The sequence below is a fragment of the Syngnathus scovelli genome, chromosome 8 (genome assembly GCF_024217435.2).
Source record: "Syngnathus scovelli strain Florida chromosome 8, RoL_Ssco_1.2, whole genome shotgun sequence".
Lineage (NCBI taxonomy): Eukaryota > Metazoa > Chordata > Actinopteri > Syngnathiformes > Syngnathidae > Syngnathus > Syngnathus scovelli.
The window spans coordinates 3,036,188-3,061,358 of record NC_090854.1 but is presented as its reverse complement, the minus strand read 5'-3'; the positions used below and the strand labels follow the sequence as shown (position 1 = coordinate 3,061,358).

The 25,171-nt window shown below is 41.7% G+C and overlaps 1 protein-coding gene and 1 long non-coding RNA gene across 12 annotated transcripts in view; one reads left to right on the top strand and one right to left on the bottom strand.

Annotated features, from left to right (window-relative positions):
* LOC137840569 (uncharacterized) overlaps positions 1 to 25,171 on the top strand; it is a 211,741-nt gene that overhangs the window by 6,285 nt on the left and 180,285 nt on the right. The window lies entirely within an intron of this gene.
* rab3gap1 (RAB3 GTPase activating protein subunit 1) overlaps positions 10,643 to 25,171 on the bottom strand; it is a 168,683-nt gene continuing 154,154 nt past the window's right edge. For all 10 annotated transcript variants that reach the window (XM_049727690.2, XM_068651739.1, XM_068651737.1 and 7 more), the window contains 3 exons: positions 18,882 to 18,997; positions 12,822 to 12,924; positions 10,643 to 11,328 (listed from right to left, as the gene is read on the bottom strand). In XM_049727690.2, coding sequence (XP_049583647.1) covers positions 11,092 to 11,328; positions 12,822 to 12,924; positions 18,882 to 18,997 — 456 coding nt within the window. In that variant the 3' untranslated portion in view covers positions 10,643 to 11,091. The remainder of the gene's footprint in view (positions 11,329 to 12,821; positions 12,925 to 18,881; positions 18,998 to 25,171) is intronic.

Genomic DNA, 25,171 nt, shown 5'->3' with positions numbered 1-25,171 from the left:
TATGGAATTTTTGGTAAGTGGGAAGTTGTGGAATAGATAGGCAAAAGATGAACAGTTGAAAGTTGGAATGAGTTGAATCGGTTGAACAATGTAGAAATTAGAGTAGAAAAACGAAATTTAGAAAGATTTGGTTGAATTTCAAATTTGGAATTTTTGGTAAACGGGAAGTTGTGGAATAGGTAGGCAAAACATGAACAGTTGAAAGTTGGAATGAGTTGAATCGGTTGAAAAATGTAGAAATTAGAGTAGAAAAACAAAATTTTTGAGAATTTGGTTGAATTCCAAATTTGAAAATTTGGAATTTTTCATAAGTTGGAAGTTGTGGAATAGTTAGAAAAAGATGAACAGTTGAAAGTTGGAATGGGTTGAATCGGTTGAAAAACGTAAAAGTTAGAGTGGAAAAACGAAATTTTGGAGAATTTGGTTGAATTTCAAATTTGGAATTTTTGGTAAGTGGGAAGTTGTGGAATAGGTAGGCAAAAGATGAACAGTTGAAAGTTGGAATGAGTTGAATCGGTTGAACAATGTAGAAAAAAGTGGAATGATGTAAATGTGAAATGTCGAATCTGCCATTAAGAATGAATGGGGAAAAATTTGTCGTAAGTTCGCGAATTTTGCGAAATCGGAAAATTTTCGGAACGAGAAAAATGGAAGCGCTCATCTCGTGAATATTTGGAATACGTCAAAAGTGGAACGGAGTGAATCGGATGAATTATGTGGAAGAAGAAGCGGGACAAAAAAGTGGCGGGAATAAAATAGAAGAATAATAATAATAATAATAATAATAATAATAATAGAGAATGGTGTAGAATAACATATGTGTGAAGGCCATCGCCTTCACACAATAATAAAGGACAGCAATAACAATAGTGTGAAGGTCTTCACCTTCACACTAATAATAATAATAATAATAAAGGACAGCAATAACAATAGTGTGAAGGTCTTCACCTTCACACTAATAATAAAGGACAGCAATAACAATAGTGTGAAGGTCTTCACCTTCACACTAATAATAATAATAAAGGACAGCAATAACAATAGTGTGAAGGTCTTCACCTTCACACTAATAATAAAGGACAGCAATAACAATAGTGTGAAGGTCTTCACCTTCACACTAATAAAGGACAGCAATAACAATAGTGTGAAGGTCTTCACCTTCACACTAACTAGAATTTGCAATTCCTGAAGAAATTGCGTGTGAAGGTGAAGAGGTTGAATAAATACTTGGGGAATGTTGCAGAATGATGTTGAAAAGAGTTGAATCGGTTGAAAAATGTAGAAATTACAAGGGAAAAAGGAAATTTGGGAAAATTGGGTGTGAATTACAAAATTGAAAATTTGGAATTTTGGGTAAGTGGGAAGTTGTGGAATAGGTAGGAAAATGATGAACAGTTGAAAGGTCGAATGGGTTGAATAAGTTGAAAAATGTAGAAATTAGATTAGAAAAACAAAATTGTAGAGAATTTTTGGTAAGTGGGTAGTTGTGGAATAGGAAGGCAAAAGAAGAACAGTTCAAAGTTGGAACAAGTTGAATCGGTTAAAAAATGTAGAAGTTAGAGCAAATCTTGAATCCTAATAGAGAATGAATGGGAATTAAAAGAAAAAAAATTGCACCAAAATTTTTTGAAATTTGGAACAAAAGGAAAAAAACAGCTTTAGGAGGTTCACTTTTGGGGTTAAAATGTTGAAATGGGTTTAATCGGGCAAAATTTGCAAAAGTTAGCGCAAATGTAGGTATTTAGGGCACTTAATGTTGAAATATGGTCACTTCCGGTTTGATTTGGGTCACTTCCGGTCTATTTGGGTCACTTCCGGTTTGATTAGAGACACTTCCGGTCTAGCTGAGGTCACTTCCGGTTTATTTGGGGTCACTTCCGGTTTTAAAAGGTCACTTCCGGTTTGATTTGGGGTCACTTCCGGTTTGATTTGGGGTCACTTCCGGTTTACCTGAGGTCACTTCCGGTTCATTCGGGGTCAATTACGGTTTGATTTGGGGCACTTCCGGTTCATTCCGAGTTCATTGGGGCACTTCAGGGTCAATCCAAGATGGCCGCCACTCTGGAAGTGGGGGTCAAGGGTTGAATTGTGGAAGTGGGGGTGAAGGGGGTGAATATGGTAAGCATAAGGTGAACAAAGTGAATAAAGTTGGAATGGGTTGAATCGGTTGAAAAATGTAGAAATTAGAAGGGAAAAACTAAATTTTTTGAAAATTTGGTGTCAATTTCAAAATTGAAAATTTGGAAATTTTGCTAAGTGGGAAGGTGTGGAATAGGTAGGCAAAAGATGAACAGTTGAAAGTTGGAACGAGTTGAATCGGTGGAAAAATGTAGAAATTAGAAGTGAAAAACAAAATTTTGTGAAATTTGGCAAAATTTTGTGCAAATTTTAAAAGTGAAAACGTGAAATTTTTGAATGTGGCAAGTTTGGGAATGTCCCCAATGTGATTTGAATGTGTTGAAATAAGTGAATTTCAAGCTGGAACAACAAAAATGTGAAATGTTGAATCTGCCATTAAGAATGAATGAGGAAAAATTTGCCATAAAATCGTGAATTTTGTGAAAACGGAAAATTTTTTGAACGAAAAAAATGTAAGCACTCGTGTCATGAATATTTGGAATAAGTGAAAAGTGGAACGGAGTGAATCGGTTGAAGTATGTGGAAGTAGTTAACGGACAAAAAAGTGAGCGGAATAAGTAGAATAATAATAATAAAGGACAGCAATAACAATAGTGTGAAGGTCTTCACCTTCACACTAACTAGAATTTGCAATTCCTGAAGAAATTGCGTGTGAAGGTGAAGAGGTTGAATAAATACTTGGGGAATGTTGCAGAATGATGTTGAAAAGAGTTGAATCGGTTGAAAAATGTAGAAATTACAAGGGAAAAAGGAAATTTGGGAAAATTGGGTGTGAATTACAAAATTGAAAATTTGGAATTTTGGGTAAGTGGGAAGTTGTGGAATAGGTAGGAAAATGATGAACAGTTGAAAGGTCGAATGGGTTGAATAAGTTGAAAAATGTAAAAATTAGATTAGAAAAACAAAATTGTAGAGAATTTTTGGTAAGTGGGTAGTTGTGGAATAGGAAGGCAAAAGAAGAACAGTTCAAAGTTGGAACAAGTTGAATCGGTTAAAAAATGTAGAAGTTAGAGCAAATCTTGAATCCTAATAGAGAATGAATGGGAATTAAAAGAAAAAAAATTGCACCAAAATTTTTTGAAATTTGGAACAAAAGGAAAAAAACAGCTTTAGGAGGTTCACTTTTGGGGTTAAAATGTTGAAATGGGTTTAATCGGGCAAAATTTGCAAAAGTTAGCGCAAATGTAGGTATTTAGGGCACTTAATGTTGAAATATGGTCACTTCCGGTCTATTTGGGTCACTTCCGGTTTGATTAGAGACACTTCCGGTCTAGCTGAGGTCACTTCCGGTTTATTTGGGGTCACTTCCTGTTTTAAAAGGTCACTTCCGGTTTGATTTGGGGTCACTTCCGGTTTGATTTGGGGTCACTTCCGGTTTACCTGAGGTCACTTCCGGTTCATTCGGGGTCAATTCCGGTTTGATTTGGGGCACTTCCGGTTCATTCCGAGTTCATTGGGGCACTTCAGGGTCAATCCAAGATGGCCACCACTCTGGAAGTGGGGGTCAAGGGTTGAATTGTGGAAGTGGGGGTGAAGGGGGTGAATATGGTAAGCATAAGGTGAACAAAGTGAATAAAGTTGGAATGGGTTGAATCGGTTGAAAAATGTAGAAATTAGAAGGGAAAAACTAAATTTTTTGAAAATTTGGAAATTTTGCTAAGTGGGAAGGTGTGGAATAGGTAGGCAAAAGATGAACAGTTGAAAGTTGGAACGAGTTGAATCGGTGGAAAAATGTGGAAATTAGAAGTGAAAAACAAAATTTTGTGAAATTTGGCAAAATTTTGTGCAAATTTTAAAAGTGAAAACGTGAAATTTTTGAATGTGGCAAGTTTGGGAATGTCCCCAATGTGATTTGAATGTGTTGAAATAAGTGAATTTCAAACTGGAACAACAAAAATGTGAAATGTTGAATCTGCCATTAAGAATGAATGGGGAAAAATTTGCCATAAAATCGTGAATTTTGTGAAAACGGAAAATTTTTTGAACGAAAAAAATGTAAGCACCCGTGTCATGAATATTTGGAATAAGTGAAAAGTGGAACGGAGTGAATCGGTTGAAGTATGTGGAAGTAAGAAATCAGATCAGAAAACCTTTATTGTCATTCTACATAGTACAATGAAATTGGAGACCTCCATCCAGTGCATGAGGTAGACACAAGTAACATAGTCAAGTAATCGACTAGTAGAAAAAGTAGATGAAATAATCAGAAACAGTAGTGCGGACAAAGTGCAGTAATAGTGCAGGAGGAAAGTGTCATCAGTGTCGGCTGGAGTTGAGGGCGGCTATGGCTTGGGGAAAGAAACTGTTTCTGAGTCTGTTTGTCCTGGTCTTCATTTGCCTGTAGCGTCTTCCAGAGGGCAACAGGTCAAACAGGGCGGAGCCAGGGTGGGAGCTGTCCGCTGAGATGGCCTTAGCCCTGCTGAGGCAGCGGGTAGTGTAGATGTCCGTAAGGGAGGGGAGAGGGCGGCCGATGATCCTCTGGGCTGCCTTCACCACTCTCTGCAGCTTCTCCCTGTCAGCGGCGGTGGAGCTGCCGAACCATACTACGATGCAGTAGGTCAGTAGACTCTCGATGGAAGATCGGTAGAAGGTCAGCAACAGGTCGGTGTTGAGGTTGTACCTCCTGAGGACTCTCAGGAAGTGTAACCGCTGCTGAGCCTTCTTGACGATGGTGGTGATGTTCTCTGACCAGGAGATCCGGTCAGAGATGTGGACGCCCAGGTACTTGGTGCTGTGGACCCTCTCCACCTGCTCGCCGTTGATGAAGAGGGGAGTTGGCTCAGGGCTGTGTCTTCTGAAGTCTATGATGAGCTCGTTGGTCTTCTTGGTGTTCAGAGCGAGATTGTTCTCAGAGCACCAGTCGACCAGCTCCAGGACCTCCTCTCTGTAGGCTACCTCATCGCCATTGGAGATGAGACCGACCACAGTGGTATCGTCGGCGAACTTGACAATCCGGTTGTGGTTGTGAGCCGGTCTGCAATCATGAGTGTAGAGGCAGAAGAGGAGGGGGCTCAACACACAGCCCTGTGGGGAGCCGATGCTCAGCGTACGGGTGGAGGAGAGGCGGGAGCCAACTCTCACAGCCTGGAGTCGGTTGGTCAGAAAGTCATTAATCCAGGCACATGTGAGAGAGGGGAGTCCGAGAGTGTCCAGCTTTGTGGTGAGTCTGTCCGGGAGGATGGTGTTGAATGCCGAACTGTAATCCACAAAGAGCATCCGGACATAGCTCTGCTGCTGCTCCAGGTGGTTCACCGCACAATGGAGGGCTACGGCGATGGCGTCTTCTGTGGATCTGTTGGTCCGGTATGCAAACTGGTGGGGGTCGAGGTGTGGGGGAAGATAATCCTTGATGTGCTGAAGAACCAGCCTCTCAAAGCACTTCATGATCACCGGAGTGAGGGCCACTGGCCGGTAATCATTCAGGCTAGAGATGGCCGACTTCTTCGGCACTGGGATGATGGTTGAGGTTTTCAGGCAGGGCGGGACGGTTGCTAGGGCCAGGGAGCGGTTGAATATCGTGGTGAAGGTGGGGGCGAGCTCCTCAGCGCATGCCCTCAGCACCTTGCCGGGGACCCCATCCGGGCCTGTGGCCTTTCTGGGATTCACTGTAAGGAGCACCTTTCTGACCTTGTGCTCCTGAACAGTGAGTGGAGTGATGTCAGAGCTGGGTGGGGGAGGGGGCAGGGCAGGGACAGGGGAGTGCTGCTGGGATGTTCCAAACCGAGCAAAGAAGCTGTTTAGCTCCTCTGCCAGCTGTGCGCCTTGGTCTTCGACTTGAGCGGCACTGCCCCTGAAGTTGGTGATCTCCTGGATGCCCTGCCACACCTTGCGGCCATTGTTGCTGGACAGGTGGGACTCGATGCGTTTTCTGTGGTCCGCTTTCGCCCGTTTGACTCCTCTCCTCAGCTCAGCTCTGGCAGCGCTGTACAGAGCTCTGTCTCCTGACCTGAAGGCGGTGTCGCGGGCTCTGAGGAGAGAGCGGACCTGGCTGCACATCCAGGGTTTCTGGTTAGGGAAGACCCGGATGGTTTTGGTCACAGTCACATTGCTGACGCAGAACTGGATGTAGCCCAGAACTGTGTCTGTGTGTGTCCCCAGCTCCTGGTGGTCGAACAGGTCCCAGTCTGTCCGTTGAAAACAGTCTTTGAGTTTGTGGAGTGCATCCTCAGGCCAGGAGGTGATGGTCCTTAAGGTGGGTCTGAGTTTGCGTCTGAGGGGGGTGTAGGCAGGGAAGAGCAGGAGGGACAGATGGTCTGATTGCCCGAGGTGGGGGAGGGGGATAGCTCTGTATGCATGTTTGATGTTGGTGTAGACATGGTCCAGGGTGTTCTCACCTCGTGAAGCACACTTTACGTGCTGGTGGAAATTTGGCAGAACAGTCTTTAAGTTGGCCTTGTTAAAATCCCCCGCTACAATGTGGAAGCCATCAGGGTGAGCCCGTTGTTGTTCACTCACAGCTCTCAGCAGGAGAGAGAGTGCCGTGCTTACGTCAGCGTCGGGTGGAATGTAAACAGCAATGACGATAACAACAGCTAGCTCCCTCGGGAGGAAAAAAGGCCGGCACCTGACTGCCATGTACTCGAGGTCCGGACAGCAGTGGCTGCCTACGATGGTCGCATTGTTGCACCAGTTTTCGTGCACATACATACAAAGCCCCCCACCTCTGCGTTTACCAGAGTCCAATGTTCTGTCCGCGCGTAGCAGGGAGCGGCTTGCTAGCTGCATGCTAGCATCGGGGATATCCGGGCGCAGCCAGGTTTCGGTTATAATAATCACACAACAGTCCCGGACGTAGTGGTTTCCCGTGAGCTGTAGATCCAGGTCATCCATTTTATGCAGCAGGGATCTGGCGTTGGAGAGAAACAGGCTCGGGAGAGGCGGCTTGTGCGGTTGTTTACGTAGCCTTAGCATTAGGCCAGACCGACGGCCTCGCTTTTGCTTCCTCTCTCTTCTTCGCCTGCGTCGCCTCCCAGACCCGACAACAATCCACGGAGACCCCGGCGGTCTCGCAATCTCGTCTGGGATGTTGTGCTTGCGGTGAGTAAGTAGTACTAGTTAACGGACAAAAAAAGTGAGCGGAATAAGTAGAATAATAATAATAAAGGACAGCAATAACAATAGTGTGAAGGTCTTCACCTTCACACTAATAATAAAGGACAGCAATAACAATAGTGTGAAGGTCTTCACCTTCACACTAATAATAGAGAATGGTGTAGAATAACATATGTGTGAAGGCCATCGCCTTCACACAATAATAATAGAGAATGGTGTAGAATAACATATGTGTGAAGGCCATCGCCTTCACACAATAATAGAGAATGGTGTAGAATAACATATGTGTGAAGGCCATCGCCTTCACACAATAATAATAATAATAATAATAATAATAATAATAATAATAATAGAGAATGGTGTAGAATAACATATGTGTGAAGGCCATCGCCTTCACACAATAATAATAATAGAGAATGGTGTAGAATAACATATGTGTGAAGGCCATCGCCTTCACACAATAATAGAGAATGGTGTAGAATAACATATGTGTGAAGGCCATCGCCTTCACACAATAATAGAGAATGGTGTAGAATAACATATGTGTGAAGGCCATCGCCTTCACACAATAATAGAGAATGGTGTAGAATAACATATGTGTGAAGGCCATCGCCTTCACACAATAATAATAGAGAATGGTGTAGAATAACATATGTGTGAAGGCCATCGCCTTCACACAATAATAATAGAGAATGGTGTAGAATAGCATATGTGTGAAGGCCATCGCCTTCACACAATAATAGAGAATGGTGTAGAATAACATATGTGTGAAGGCCATCGCCTTCACACAATAATAATAGAGAATGGTGTAGAATAGCATATGTGTGAAGGCCATCGCCTTCACACAATAATAATAGAGAATGGTGTAGAATAGCATATGTGTGAAGGCCATCGCCTTCACACAATAATAGAGAATGGTGTAGAATAACATATGTGTGAAGGCCATCGCCTTCACACAATAATAGAGAATGGTGTAGAATAACATATGTGTGAAGGCCATCGCCTTCACACAATAATAGAGAATGGTGTAGAATAACATATGTGTGAAGGCCATCGCCTTCACACAATAATAATAATAATAATAGAGAATGGTGTAGAATAACATATGTGTGAAGGCCATCGCCTTCACACAATAATAATAATAATAATAATAATAATAATAATAATAGAGAATGGTGTAGAATAACATATGTGTGAAGGCCATCGCCTTCACACAATAATAATAATAGAGAATGGTGTAGAATAACATATGTGTGAAGGCCATCGCCTTCACACAATAATAATAATAATAATAATAGAGAATGGTGTAGAATAACATATGTGTGAAGGCCATCGCCTTCACACAATAATAATAGAGAATGGTGTAGAATAACATATGTGTGAAGGCCATCGCCTTCACACAATAATAATAGAGAATGGTGTAGAATAACATATGTGTGAAGGCCATCGCCTTCACACAATAATAATAATAATAGAGAATGGTGTAGAATAACATATGTGTGAAGGCCATCGCCTTCACACAATAATAATAATAGAGAATGGTGTAGAATAACATATGTGTGAAGGCCATCGCCTTCACACAATAATAGAGAATGGTGTAGAATAACATATGTGTGAAGGCCATCGCCTTCACACAATAATAATAGAGAATGGTGTAGAATAACATATGTGTGAAGGCCATTGCCTTCACACAATAATAGAGAATGGTGTAGAATAACATATGTGTGAAGGCCATCGCCTTCACACAATAATAGAGAATGGTGTAGAATAACATATGTGTGAAGGCCATCGCCTTCACACAATAATAATAGAGAATGGTGTAGAATAACATGTGTGAAGGCCATCGCCTTCACACAATAATAGAGAATGGTGTAGAATAACATATGTGTGAAGGCCATCGCCTTCACACAATAATAGAGAATGGTGTAGAACAGGGGTCACCAACCTTTCTTAAACGGAGAGCTACTTCCTGGGTACTGATTAAGGCAAAGGGCTACCAGTTTGACACACACTTCTGAAATAGCCAATTTGCTCAATTTAGCTTTCACTTTGTGTTATTATTGTCATTTCCAGTTCTCATGTATGTGTGATTTTAACAAGAATAGCAAAAATAAAGTCAAACCTCGGTTTTTGACCACAATCTGTTCCAGAAGGCGGTTCGAGAAGCAAATCGGTGGAATTCCGAATCCATTTTTCCCATTACAAATAATAGAAAAAATTTTAGTCCGTTCCAGGACTAAAAAAAAAAAAACCTTTTTTTTTTTTTTTTAAACATTTTTTTCATTTGCGCATTTTTCTCCGATCGCGCAACTGCAGCGCACCACCGAACGCGCAACCGTAGCGCGTCGCCGACCGCGCAACTGCACAGCGCTGGTCGCATTATTGTGACAGAGCCGTCGCTGAAATTTAGAAAATATTTTTAAAGTCCTGATGTACTTTCTAAAATTTAAGTGGACTTCAGTGCTCGGGGAGCTTTATTTGGTCCGATCGCGCAACTGCAGCGCGCCGGGCGCTCAGTGTCGCATTGCTTTAAGAGCGTCTTTGTGTTATAGGATGGCTTAATGCTCCCACTTGCTTTCTTTGGAGGCATGATTAGAGATTAATACAATCCTCAAAGTAACGAAAATACAATTACTACAGATTCAGTCGGCATCCGGGCCGCGCGGTCGGGTTTTCTCGGGTCCTCCCGGCTCATCTCGTGAGGTTCGACCTCCGAATTTTGTTCAACAACCGAAGCATAAAAATCTCGAATTTTTTGTTCAAATTCTGATTTGTTCGAGAACCGGGACGTTCGGAAACCGAGGTTTGACTGTAAAATAAATAGATGCAGCTCACAGACAAGTGCCGCTATTTGAGCTAATTTTAGAACAGTCCTGCGGGCGACTCATGCGGACCTCACGGGCTACCTGGTGCCCGCGGGCACCGTGTTGGTGACCCCTGGTGTAGAATAACATATGTGTGAAGGCCATCGCCTTCACACAATAATAATAATATTAGAGAATGGTGTAGAATAACATATGTGTGAAGGCCATCGCCTTCACACAATAATAGAGAATGGTGTAGAATAACATATGTGTGAAGGCCATCGCCTTCACACAATAATAATAATAGAGAATGGTGTAGAATAACATATGTGTGAAGGCCATCGCCTTCACACAATAATAGAGAATGGTGTAGAATAACATATGTGTGAAGGCCATCGCCTTCACACAATTAAAGCATTTGACTTTGGACTTGGACATTAACCATATACTATTGTATTATTATATTTATAAGATTAAACAATATCAATATTTCTAATTGACAAAAGTGCTAATTAATGATGAACAGCATTTCAACCACAGATCCAGAATTATTTTAACTTTGAAAGTGACCATATGAACATTCACGTTTGTGAGGTCATAATTTTTATAGAGACTAGAGAAGAAAAGGGAGGGACAAGGTCAGGCTATACTCAAATTGAAAACTCCCATTTTAATAAATCAAAAAGTGCAAAAGAGCAAGGAGGAAAAAAAAACGCTGAAACATCCATCAAACATTTACCAACAATTAACACAGGTAAATTGTAATTGTGGTTACAACACTGAGTTTATTTCTACAAAGCAAAGATGTAATTCTTAGTTGTGAATGAGCAGAATTATATAACCAACCCATTCAATATTGATATGAATCTAGACAGTCTTTAAAAAAAAAATGTTAACTTTGAGAGATTTTACAATCCATGAATAAAATTATGCATGTTGCAGGTACCCACTATTTATATACATCGCAAACAGCTCCTTTTCTTTATGTGCAACTGAAAACATCATTGGGTGTTTTTTAGCAACAGGTATTGACATGCAATATCAGGTACATTGGTAATAACTGCATAAAAATGACATTGCCATGCTGTAGTTTGAAGAATTAAAAGAAAGATGTGTCAGAGGAGAAGGCCCCCACAAGTCTAAATTCCTCTCTCGTCAATACACAGAAAAGCCGTTGAGGAAGAGCCTTGGAATACGGTGCTGGTCGAGGGATGCATGTACGCAACAAAATTTCCCGGCCAGCTGGCGAAGGGAAATCACGAATTTTGCTGTCTCCTTCTGTCAGCTTCCTTTCTTCTTCCTTTCTCGGTTCAGACTCTTTATCCAGAATGGCAGTCTATGGGCAAACATACAACAAATAACTATAACATCCAAATGAGCAAATAATGAATGTGCTTTTTTATTTTCTTTTGGTAAAATGTAAATAAAAATAGAAAATTCTCGTAATGAGACAAATCAGACAGCTGACTCTTTCGAGTCTGAGAAGTGGAATTGTAAGGACTTTGTGGGGAGGCAGGCTTTTGTCAAGTCAAGTTTATTTTATTTATTTGTATAGCCCTACATCACAAGCAGTCTCAAAGGGCTTTTGGAGTTTGTATGCTCTCCTCGTGCCTGGTTGGGTTTTCGCAAGGTATTTTGTTTCCTTCTACATTCCAAATACATGCAGGTGACTGAAGGCTCTAAATTCTTAGCAGGTGTGAACGTGCGTTTGAATGATTGTTTATTTATACCCTGCGATTGGTAAGCGACCGGTTCGCTGTGTAACAAGCCTCTCGCTCTAAGATGGGCTCCAGCACTTCCGCAACCATACTGAGATACAAGGTTCGGAAAATGAATGAATGAATGAGTACAGATGAAAAAATTGTATGAAAAAGTACTACATTTTTTACTTTTATTCAGAAAATGTATGAGGTATGTATATTCAAACAGCATACACCGTTCAAAAGTTTGAGGTCACTTAGAAATGTACTTAATTTAAAAATAAAATCGTTATCTTTCAATGAGGATAACATTAAGCCAATCAGGAATACACTCTATATATTGTTAATGTGGTAAATGACTATTCGAGCTACAAACGTCTGCTTTTTAACGCACTGCATCGGTGTATAAAGACCCATTTCCAGCAACCATCCCTCCAGTGTTCTAATGGTCCATTGTGTTTGCTTTCAAAATCTTCAAAATCTCTTATGCACACACTCACACACATTCTCTTGCACACTCTCAAACACTCACTGAGTTTTTCCCCGCCCTCTTGGGAGCTTAAGGTCAGCGGATGTTTTGAGAATAATTGTCAATTTGTTTTGTATATGTGAAGCCCTTTAAGACTGCTTGTGATTTAGGGCTATATAAATAAAGTTGACTTGACATTCTCACTCACGCGCACACGCGCGCACACCTGTTTGAGTAGGCCTCCTTGGCACACACGAATAGATCAGTAGCTTGAGCTATGCTGTTACATCGCTGTGACCTTTCTCTTGCTTTCACTGGCTTTCCCTTCTCTATGACACTGCACATACTACGTAGGAGTTGATCTCAGTTAAGACTGCATGGTCACACAATCACACAGGCTCGGCAGAGTCGCCCCCTTGCAGGTGGGCAGCCAAGACGATAAGAGTAGGTATCCTAGAGGTCGGGGTGAGACCTTCTTCCACAATCTCGCAGAGGAGGCTCCATGGCCATGTCTAAATCTTTCTGGAATCCATTAAATAGGTCAACTGCAGTTTTCTGGTAGTTACTATTAGCATAGCAAGTATTAAAGTTAAAAAAAAAAGGGAAAATATAGTATATCACACCCATACGCACACACAACAACAAAGGAGTGATGCTTACCTCTTTCGTAATAAGAAACAGCCTGTGGATGATGCCACCAACCTTTCCCTGACCAGCTCCAATCACCACAACTTCAGGCTCTTCTAGCAAAGAGTTAAGAAATCTGAAAAAAATAAAATAAAAGTAAAGTGGTCAAGTCATCAAATTTAAATGCACACACATTCAACAAAAGCCCCCAATGCTTCTTAAAAATCCAAGATGTCAAGTAACTAAGTAAAAACACTTAATTACTATATTAGGCAAAGCAAAGTAATTCAAAGTTCTCTATCAGTGATTCTTCCGTCCCACACAGGGTTTGAACTCGTGGTGCAACATCAATGACTTAGAAGCGCAGAGCATCGATCACCGATCACTAAGCTAATGTGTAAAGTGTGTAAATTTGGTTATGGTGTATGGTGTTTTTTTTAGAAATGGTTCAGTAGTGACCCTCATAAATTTTTGGTTGAAAGTTTCGTGTAGCTTTAAGAAAATGGGAGGCTGAACTGTGCAAGACCTACAAAAACGTCATTCACTAAACCTAACAAAGTCTGACATTTTGATTTTACCATATATTTCGGACTATAAGCTGCGACTTTTTTCTCAAATTTTGAACCCTGCGGCTTATATAGGATTTTTTCTGTGATTTTTGTGATGACTTGATCACTTTTATACACTCGTAAAAAGGCTGAGGACTGCTGTTGTGCGGCACTGCTTTGCTGGGCGGAGGGATATGTGACACGGAAGAAAAGTGGTGTGTTGATCGCATGTCCATCCGCCAGGCAAATAGTGCTGTGTAATTCACACAAAGAAGCGACAGAACGAGATCAAGACGGACATTACTGAAAGGAAGTTTGTATACACACCGTCATTATGGGGGACAAATGAAACGCATATTATACCGCTTGTAAGTTAAACGCAGTCAATTTGGCCCATTGTTGATGACATCGTGTTGCGTTACCCTTTTCTTTCTTTCTTTCCCAGTCACGTCTACTCGGGAGCTATACGTGAAGCTCGCTAGTTTAATGTAACTTAGCGCTTCGTGCATGAATAAAATTTGCATGAACAGACCCTCATCATAGAAAATGCTAGAAGAGATGCATAAAAGCGACGACAAAAGAGAGACTGAGACGGTGTGGCGAAGGATATCTAACGCTATTCCAATCGGACACTGAGGAGGAAGACTTCGATGGTTTCAGTGCACAGGAGGAAGATGAAGACGGCTCTTTTTTTACTTTTACTGGTATGTTTTTTAACGAACCCTGTTAGTGCTGTACTACCGTGTTGCTGCTGTGTTACCGCCGCGTCTCAGTGACTTTTACTTGTATGTTTTTTTTTAATCCAGCCCTATTAGTGCTGTGTTACTTCCGTGTTGCTGCGGTATTACTCCCGTGTCACAGGCAGTGTTTGGAAAGAAATGTTAAGGTATGTTATTAAAACTTTAAAAAGGCTTTCTGTGTACCGTCTTTCTTTGTAAATAACTCGCGTGCACACTTCCGTGTTGCTGCGGTACTCCTGCTGCATCACAGGCAGCGTTTCGAAAGACCTGTTACAGTATGTTAATAAAACCTTAAAAGGCTTTCTGTGTACTGTCTTTCTTTGTAAATAACTCGTGCGCACGTGCGGCTTATATAAGAAAAAAAATATATCCCTGGATTTTAGCTGGTGCGGTTTATAGTCTGAAAATTACGGTACTTTGGAATTTGGCCTAACTTTAGTGTGTGTGTGTGTGTGTGTGTGTGTGTGTGTGTGTGTGTGTGTGTGTGTGTGTGTGTGTGTGTGTGTGTGTGTGTGTGTTTGTGTGCAAATTAAAGTTAGGACCTCTAGGTTTTTCAAACGAACTCATTTATTAACTGTAGCCGCCTTCGGATTAATGAACTGATTTCAGGTTAAGATTAAACCTTCTTAAACTAGTATAGTAAAAAACGTGGTGCCCCTTGTAGCGGTTGATCATACTGCAGGCAGTCGATTTTTGCCACCACTAACAAAATGATTAATTATTTAAGTAACTAATTAATAATTGGTTACTTATTTAGTTAATTTGAGCATTAATTACCACATATTTGCTACAGCTGTTTGCAAAGAAAGATAGTGTTTTTGAGGGTATAAACCTGGGCTCAAAATTGTAAATCTTTACACACACACCAGGCCTTGAAAATTAATTACATTTGGAGCAATCTAAATGTGTGGGAACACAAGAAACTTTGCACACTCATTTGGGCTGGTGAAATTATCAATATATTATAGTCAATTGGGCTTGCGATATGGCCATAACTTCATATCTTGATATTTTTGCCTGATACCTCATTAACGATGAGATAACAATATGGTTCAGTGAAAATGAAATACAAAACAAAATTATCCGCGGGCGTGGTGGAACCTATCCCAGCAGTCATCGGGGAGTAGGCGGGGGACACCCTGAACTGGTTGCCAGCCAATCGCAAGGCACACAGAGACGAACAACCATTCGAACTCGCACTCACACCTAGGGACAATTTGGAGTGCTCAATCGGCCTACCAAGCATGTTTTTTGTTTTTTTTTGGTAATGTGGGAAGAAACCGGAGTGCCCGGAGAAAATCCACACGGGCCCAGGGAGAAAATGCAAACTCCACACAGGGAGGGCCGGAGGTGGAATAGAACCCGCACCCTCCTAACTGTGAGGCGGTTGTGCTAACCAGTGCACCCAAAAGGATGTTGAAAGTGTATTTTTTTTACTGTTTGCCATCAACAAAGTGACAAGTAAATTGAAAATAATGAAATTTCCATTGTACTCCAACTGTGTTTTAATGATAAATAAATGCTAGAACAGAAGTGATTATTGTTCGTGTGCGTGCATGTTAGCTGCATCATGTTGCACGACCTTAGTAAGGATGAGCAGTTCAGAGTATGGATAAATGTGTTGTGTGGCTTGGGCTGAAAAATAACCAAAAAGACAGTTTGCGCTTGAAGTCACATGACGATGTTTGTTTATGCCTGGTTTGCATTTGTTGGCTCCCCATACAATATGCTGCAATAAATGACTTTTAATTAATCTTAAATGACTTTTTATTAATCTACAAAAAAATAGTGGCAGTAAAGGAATATGCGTGTTACTACAGAAATAGGATATGGCTTACGCGGAAGTGGATTTATCGCGTTATATACTGTCACGAAGCGGCTGCGTTTGCTTCTTCGGTCTGCTCCCTCCTTCGCTTACACTCTCTCTTGACTGGCCTGTCGATAGTGATGGGAAATTGAAGCTTCATATGTGCTTCATGAACCAATTGTATTTTTTACTCCTGTAAATGGCACTCTTGGTTTACATAAAGAGGTTTAAGAAATGGCAGGAAACTGTGGTTACAGCCCAATGGCGAATAGGGAGTGCCATAGAGAGATCAATAAACAACAACTGGGTCATTTAAAGTGAAGACACCTTGCAATTTTAGTATTGACACAAAGTTGATACACAATTTGCTTTGGCATTATAAAATGATGTGGTGGACCAAATATGCCCCCCAGGCCTTGAGTTTGACACCTGTGGTTTGGAGTTGGTCCAGTGTTTTCCCAACAACTAACCCTGGGTGTCCTCTGATATAAAGGCTCTGCTTAATGAGAAGAAGAGAGCCTTTGATTCGGGGGACGTGGTGGAGCTGCGTAGAGTCCAGAAGGAACTCCGGCTGAAGATCAGGGAGGGGAAGGAGAACTACAGGAGGAGGCTAGAGAAGTAAATGGAGCTTAACAACACCAGGAACATCTGGAGGGGTCTGCAATCCATCTCGGGCCATGGTACAGGGGTTGATCGGAAACCAGCTGGTGGGGACAAGGACTGGGCGGATGAACTCAATCTGTTCTTCAACAGATTTGATTCCGCCTCCCCCCCGCCCCTTCACCCCTCTCCTTCCCCGGTCTGCTCCCCCCCCCCCTCCGCACCTCAGCCTGCCACCTTAAACACTCCAGCCCCCCCGCCAGCTCACCAACCCCCTCTCATGCCCCCGAAAACACTCTTCAGTCTTCACTCCACCAGCCCAATCTTCCAACACCCCCCTCTCCTTTACAGTTCTTCGGGTGAGGAGTCACCTCAGAAAGATCAAGGCAGGGAAGGCCCCGGGCCCAGACGGCATCTGACCAAGACTGCTCAGGGACTGTGCGGACCAGCTGAGTGGCGTGGTCATGTACCTGTTCAACCTGAGCCTGAACAAAGCCCTGTGGAAGACCTCCTGCGTGGTCCCCGCACCAAAGGTGCCGCGCCCAAAGGAGCCTACCACTTCAGGCCTATTGCCTTGACTTCCCACCTGATGAAGACTATGGAGAGGATCGTCCTGGGTCACCTGCGTTCACTGGTGGGATCGCAGCTGGACCCCCTGCAGTTTGCCTATAGGCCTGGTGTTGGGGTGGACGATGCAGTAATTTATTTACTGCACACCGACAGGCCGCAGTATGTGAGGTTATATTGCTGGACCAAGGACTTCCAGGTGACCTGCCACTGCACTACACTGTGAGGTGGCTGTCAAAAGGCAAGGTGCTCGCTCGCTCGCTTCTTTTGAGATTTTGGATGCCGTGAAACTGTTCATGGAGGAGAAGGACAAGGACTATCCCGAGCTCTCGGACGTCAAGTGGATTATGGATCGACATGTTGTGTCACTTGGACAGACTGAACCTGACCCTGCAGGGTAAGTTAAAAATGCTGCCTGACCTGGTGCAAAGTGTGTTTGCGTTTGTCAACAAACTGAAGCTGTTCAAGGAGCATATTCAAAAGGGAGATTTAACACATTTTGCCACTCTGATAAAAGCCAGCAGGCAAATCACCAATGCCGCCCTGAATAAGCAAAGAGCCAGAGATGCAACACTAGTTGAAAACCTGCATGGAAGCTTTGTCATCCGGTTCCGTGATATACAACTGAAAAGGCCATAGATTACGTTCCTCGTCGACCCATTTAATGTGGAGACGGACTGTTTGAAAGCCTCACTCGTCACAGATGAGGCTGCGGCTGAGTTGGAGATGATCGCTCTTTTTAAGGAGGACCAACTGAAACCTGCTTTAAGGGAAGGGACCATTGAGTTCTGGAAAAGTGTGCCAATGGAAAAATACCCCAATGTCAAACGGGCTGCGCTGAAGATACTGTCAATGTTTGGGTCAACATACATCTGCGAGTCTGTCTTTTCTACCCTGAAGCACCTGAAATCAAAGCATCGATCCGTTCTGACTGACACCCATGTGAAAGAATTGCTTCGAATGGCAACAACAGAATACAAGCCAGATTTGAAGAGGATTGTTCAAGGCAAGGAATGCCAGAAGTCGCACTAAGCAACATGGATAGTAAGTAAAAAAAAACACGATTGTAAATTATTATGTTTTTGTTTGTGAACTGAGAGTTTGTGTGTGTGTGAGATAGTGGACACAATGTTCATTGTTGAAAATGACTGGGCTGTGGTCTTAGTACTGTAAAATTTCTGTCATTATCATGTTGGTGTGTGACTTGATAATGTCACACAATAAATTTGTCTGAGCAGAGATGTGTGTGTGTGTGTGTATAAGACGAAGGGATGATGTTCATGTGTGCCCACGTGTATGATGTGGCTCTTTGCGGTAACACAGTAAGGAATGTGGCTCTTAGTCTCTGACTGGTTGGCCACCCGTGCCCTATGCTAAGATGTACAAAAAATAAGCTATGATTTTTTTGTTTTTTTTTGGAATGCCCATTTCTGGACCACTTTTGCACATTAAAGAAGCTCATATTTTGCACACTTGTCTTAGAGCAGGAGTGGGTAATTCTGGTCCTCGAGGGCCGGTGTCCTGCATGTTTTCTATTTCACCCTGTTGCAACACACCTGATTCAAATAGTCAGATAATTAGCAAGGTCTGCAGAAGCTGGATAACCATCCTGATCATTTGAATCAGGTGTGTTGCAACAGACCTATAAAACATGCGGGACACCAGCCCTCGAGGACCGGAATTACCCACACCTCTGTCTTAGAGGGTTCTACCAACTGACTTCAGATTGGGCTGGACATCTTAAGGCGTTGTGGCGGATACATTTGAATCAAGATTGGCTTGATCTATTGTGAGTACGCACCACTTATGTGCCCCCCTGGATATAACTTACAGTCTTAGTTTCTCTCTTTGGTCTTCATTCTCAGCCTCAGCAATACCAAACTTTGTCTTAAGAGACCGAAACTGGGCGATGATCATTTCCATGGCAATCAAAGAGTCAATGCAATCCTATAGAAGAGAAATGTCACAAACAGATATCTCAAGATTTGAGCAGTACAAAATTCAGACATCTTTGCTGCCCTTTAAGAATAAATACAACTGAAAGACATTTTATATAAGTGTGGTTCTCAGAGAGTGTGGTCCGACTGGATGGGTCAAATGCAACCTTATTTCAAGAATTTACAATTTACAATCAATCACCACATTTCACTGTTTACAATATTGCACACATATTGCAGAGATGAAATAAAATGACTGAGATTTGAACAGTGATTTGTGTGTGAATGCAAACTGAGTGTTGAATAATAGCCATCGTGGCAACTTTCTCTGTGCCATCACAAAACAACCATGTAACCATGTAAGAGCTCTTAATACCTTTAAACGTCATCAGCTTCAAAGACAGCAGTTATCAATAAACTGGCAGAATGTCAATGCTACACAATACCATTTAATTGAGTCCTACGCTGTACATTGTTGTGATGATGCGCCAATATAAAAAATAGGTTGGATGGCCTGACGTCTGTGTCACTTTAACTAGCACAAAAAAACTGAGACCCTGCCGCACAAAAAACTACATACCGTAATTTTCGGACTATAAGTCGCGTTTTTTTTCATAGTTTGGGTGGGGGGCGACTTATACTCAGTAGCGACTTATATGTGAATTTTTTCGCAAATTTTCAAAATTCCAAAATCCGTGATGTAGTGAAACCGCGATAAACGAACTGCGATGTAGCAAGGGATTACTGTCATTTGACCTACAAGTAACGTCAGCAGCGCGGCGGTTGTTAACATAAGGACAAAGGATTCTATCACGGGATGACGAAGATGACGAAGGGCCCCACGTTTGAAGGATTTAATGATTTGGAGTGACACAAGGTTTGAAAAACGTATTTATGTTATAGTTATTTGATATATTTTATTTCATGTAGCAACTTGTATGTTTTTATCGTTACAGTTCAGTAGTTGTTGGCTCGTTGAACTCCATCCATCCATCCATCCATTTTCTGAACCCCTTAGTCCCCACGGGGGTCGCGGGCGTGCTGGAGCCTATCCCAGCCGTCATCGGGCAGTAGGCGGGGGACACCCTGAACTGGTTGCCAGCCAATCGCAGGGCACACAGAGACAGACAACCATTCGCACTCACACTCACACCTAGGGACAATTTGGAGTCTTCAATCGGCCTACCAAGCATGTTTTTGGAATGTGGGAGGAACCCGGAGTGCCCGGAGAAAACCCACGCGGGCCCGGGGAGAACATGCAAACTCCACACAGCGAGGGCCGGAGGTGGAATCGAACCCGCACCCTCCTAACTGTGAGGCGGACGTGATACCCAGTGCTCCACCGAGCCGTTGAACTCTTGTTTTGTTAAATAAAGAGCCGTTTACCAAACCCACATGTTTCCTGGTACTTTGTTAACGCTACAATATAGTTGTATACTAGATCTGTGCGGCGCGCACGCAGCGTTGTTGACATAAAGGACGAGGAATTTGATCGATGGATTTAATGATTAGGAGTGACACAGATGGTTTGATAATATTGTTGTTATATGATAGTTATTTGAAATATACTTTATATATCGTTATATGGGTCTGTGGAATAATTAGAAATGCAATTTACGAGTCCGACGTCAGCGATGGATTAAATCGATGGATTTAATGAATTGGAGTGACACAGATGGTTTGATAAACGTGTTACTTATGTAATACTTATTTGAATAACTCTGAATGTTACTCAGGCCCGTTCTCAGCTCCTTGTTTGTGTATATGTCACGTTAGCATGCCGTATCGTTTAGCCTGTTGTTACTGGTTCATGTCTGTTCTTGGTGTTGAATTTTGACAAATAAATTTGCCCCAAAAGTGCGACTTATATGTTTATATATGTTTTTTTTCACTGTATTGTACATTTTATGGCTGGTACAACTTATACTCCGGTGCGACTCATAGTCCGAAAATTACGGTATGTGCTGAAATGCTTTACGGCATACGTCACTTCCCCCTGTCCTTGCAAAGATGGAAGTTGATAAAATTGTCTACGCACCATTACTGCTGGCAGAAGCTCCACAATATCCAAAGAAACGGCTGCAAGATGTTAACATAGTAACAATAACATGAATGATAATGGCGGCAGGGGGGAAGTTAGAGAACGAGATTTGAACCTGTGATGCGCAGGATTGAAGTAGGTTTTTTTTCACGACAACCGCTCTCTATGTGCTGCGAAGCAGCAAACTCAATCACACAGGATTTTACTTGTGTCTCCCAAATGATTCACGACATTTAAAGGTGTGGAATTACCGTTCACTCTTCTGTATCAGCTTTCACTGTCACTCTCGCTCCTGCTCCAGCATGCTGCTCAGTCACAAGCTGTCACAATACCCGCAACAATGCCGAAAGGTATGAAGTTAAAAATGACTTCCTTACCAGGAGCCGACTCTGGATTATAGCCCAGGGAAGAATAAAATCCAAGTGGGTTAGTGCAAAATAATATATACTGGGCATTCTAGCTGTTCTCTATTTATTTTTGTTGACGGCGAGAGAGAGAGAGGCGCAGAGGTTTTATCATTATTCATGCTAAACATTCATATCACATTTGGTCTGAAAGTAGTGTTTTTTTCCTCTTCTTTATGATAAAGAAATATTTTTTTTGCGGATATTCTGACAACTTGTGTGTGACTGACGGCTGTAATGTGACTTATGAATGCAGAGTGCACATGCGTGAGGAGTTGCGGGCTTGAGGAAGAAGGCGAGAGCAGGAGAAAGCCTATGTGCGATGTGTATAAACTTAGAAGTCGAGTTGAACAAGAGGAGATTGCTATAAATAAAATTAGGACTGTAATGCGACCACTGTCTCCCTGTGGTGTGTTGTTGGGCCGCTGGCTTCCTCCGATGTGTGCCAATAGCGATTTTGTAGGTGAGGCCATCCTTGGAGAAACGTCTCCCCTGTGTTTTCTGACTAGTTAGGTGGCAAGCAGGAACGAATAACAACTTATAAACATGAATAAATAATATAAACATAAAATAACAGGATGGAAACTGAGTTCCTGTAAAGTTGTCATTTTGAAGATTCCTCCCGACAGCGGCGATTTGTGATGCACCTTATTTAGGAGTTAGCCAGTACTCTCTCAAGTGTCTCCAGTTAATCCAAAATAGCAGAGTGAATAGCCGCTCGCCTCCTAACTGGAGCTCACAAGTGGGATCACATATCTGCAATCTTAGCCTGCCTCCACTGGCTCTAATACATTTTAGAGTTCATTTTAAGATATTTCTATTGTCCATATATATATATCTTCTTTTCCTCACCCCAGTCTACCTTTCTGAGCTCTTCCACCCTAACGTACCGGCCCGGTGCCTCAGGCACGACTGGAAGTGCCGAGGTATAAGTGGAGCCTCAGAGGTGATCGAGCCTTTTTTGTTTAAATTACCTCCCCTTAAATGTTAGTTCTTTTGAATTATGCGTTTGAATAAACTGATGATAATGGTTCGGTACATTAAAAAGAAAACTGTCATGCCCATCACTACAATTTTGACACGACCGTGATTGTGCGCAGTCGAGAAGACTATTCATAACGGTAACACTGTGAGAGGCAAATTTAAAAATAATCCTCAGCAAAGAATACATAATGTCAATGCCTTGGCTTGCTTTTATTTTGAAGTCCTGGCAGCGCATTGACTCGTAGTTCAGGCCAGTTTATTTTGTCGTCACAAACTGTTTGCCACCAATATCAACACAACAACATTCCCAAATCACGTTCAATAGCTAATTAATGACAATAAGAACAAACATACAAAAAACTAATTAATTAGGCTGTCGAGTAGCAGACAGTATTTTTTTGGGGTCACATTCCGGGAATCGAACTCACGGTGTTGGCGTACAATACAGGCAAGTGCACCCCTCCAACCATCAGTGACTCCCGCAGCCGACAGTCTTGTGGCAAAGAGACATTCTCATATGATGTCATCTCATGGTGCTGTCTCCGCTCCTCCCAATATTCGCAAAATAATCACATATAGAAACCCAACTATTGCTATCTTTGAAGAACTTGTAGAGAATCCTGGGTCAACTCAAAAATGCTACCACAATGCAAACAAAAATTCACAAAAGTGACTCTCCTGTTTATTCTCCTGTCACATTTGCATCAATTTTTAAGTCATCAATTTTCTTGCATTCTGCTCAATAAAAAGAAAGCATTTTGAAAACTGGGAAAAAAATCACATGAGGCATTATTTTATATCAAAAAACTCATGGAATCAATCTCGTAAAACATTTCATCTCGTGTCTTGTCCCATGCTTAATTGTGCGTCTCATTGTATTTTATAGATGTCCAGTGTAAAAACTGATTTTTTTTTTGTTTGCAGGAGGATAAAAAAAAAAAAAACATATTACTCACGAAATAACTAAGACAACCCCAAGCTTGTGTGAATAGATACATTTTGGGTCCAACACTAAAATACTTACAGATTGTTCACAAACCAAATTTGAACTATGTTAAATGTACTTATGTGCATAGTTGTTCGCGAAAGCGGATCTGGATGTTTTTAAAAGATTGCACTCCAAAGACGTTATTTACGAGCCTTTGCCCAGCCTTTGATAGTAGGCTGTTTTAAGTCTCACCTAAGAACATTAAATTCTTGTTGCGACAGGACATTTGATCACTTTGTGTGCTTCCTGTTCTCTCTGATGTTCAGCCAAGTTTATTACAATAGTCTTCTTATTTTACGCACAATGTACGTACATGCATTAACTAAGCAAGTTCCACGGCCCAGAAATAACACTTGATACTGTAATGACGACTGCCTGACACATTTGTAACAGAAAACAAAGACACGAAATGCTTTAAGCCTGCAACCAAGGGGCACTGAAAGTGGTCTTTTTTTTTTTTTTTTTAACTTTTTAGTCTGAGATTGAGATTATTCTGAGATTATTCATAATTTGCAAACATTGTAATCTCCTACCAAGTAAAAATTTACCAGTCTATTTTTACTCCTTCTTCCCTCTCACATTACTTTTGTAAAAAAAAATTCCATCATTCTTTTAAAGGCTCATATACTTGAGATTCAGCATATGGTGTCTGACTTGGGTCTAATCTAACAGCTGAAACACCTGAAGAGACTGTTAAATGAATGAATGATTGAAAATAATTACTAAAGGAATATCAATTATTCTATATAAATACAAACCGGATTCGGTTGAAGTTGGGAAATTGAGTAAAATGTAAACAAAACCGAAATACAACAATTTGAAATTATTCAATTGAATACACTACAAAGACAACATATGTATCTAACGTTCAAACTTATAAACTTAATTGTTTTTTGCCAAATAATAATTAACTTCGAATTTCATGGCTGCAACACTTCCAGTAGAAGTTGGGGAAGGTGGCAAAAAATATTGAGAAAGCTGAGAAAAGCTCATCAAACACCTATTTGGAACATCCCACATGTGATCAGGCTAATTGGGTACCTTGAATGGGTATAAAAGGAGCTTCCCCAAACATGTTCAGTCATTCACAAGCAAGGATGGGGCGAGGTTCACTACTTCGTCCACAACAACAAAATAGTTGAACAGTTTAAGAACAACATTTCTCAAAGTAAAATTGCAAGGAATTTAGGGATTTCAACATCTACGGTCCATAATATCATCAAAAGGTTCAGAGAATCTGGTGAAATCACTGCACGTAAGTGCCATGGCCGGAAACCAAGACTGAATGACCGTGACGTTCGATCCCTCAGACGGCACTGCCTTAAAAACCGACATGAATGTGTAAAAGGATATCACCAAATGGGCTCAGGAAAACTTCTGAAAACCACTGTCAGTAAATACGGTTCATCACTACATCAGTAAGTGTAGGTTAAAACTCTACCAATGAAAGCAAAAGCCGTTTATAAACAACATCCAGAAACGCCGCCGGGTTCTCTGGGCCCGAGCTCATGTAAAATGGACTGACGCACAAAACAAAAGTGTGCTGTGGTCTGATGAGTCCACTTTTCAAATTGTTTTTGGAAACACTGGACGTTGTGTCCTCCAGACCAAAGAGGAAGCGGACCATCCGGACTGTTATCAACGCAAAGTTCAAAAGCCAACATCTGTGATGGTATGGGGGTGCATTAGTTCCCATGGCATAGGTGACTTACATTTCTGTGAAGGCAACATAAATGCTAAAAAGTACATACAGATTTTGGAGCAACA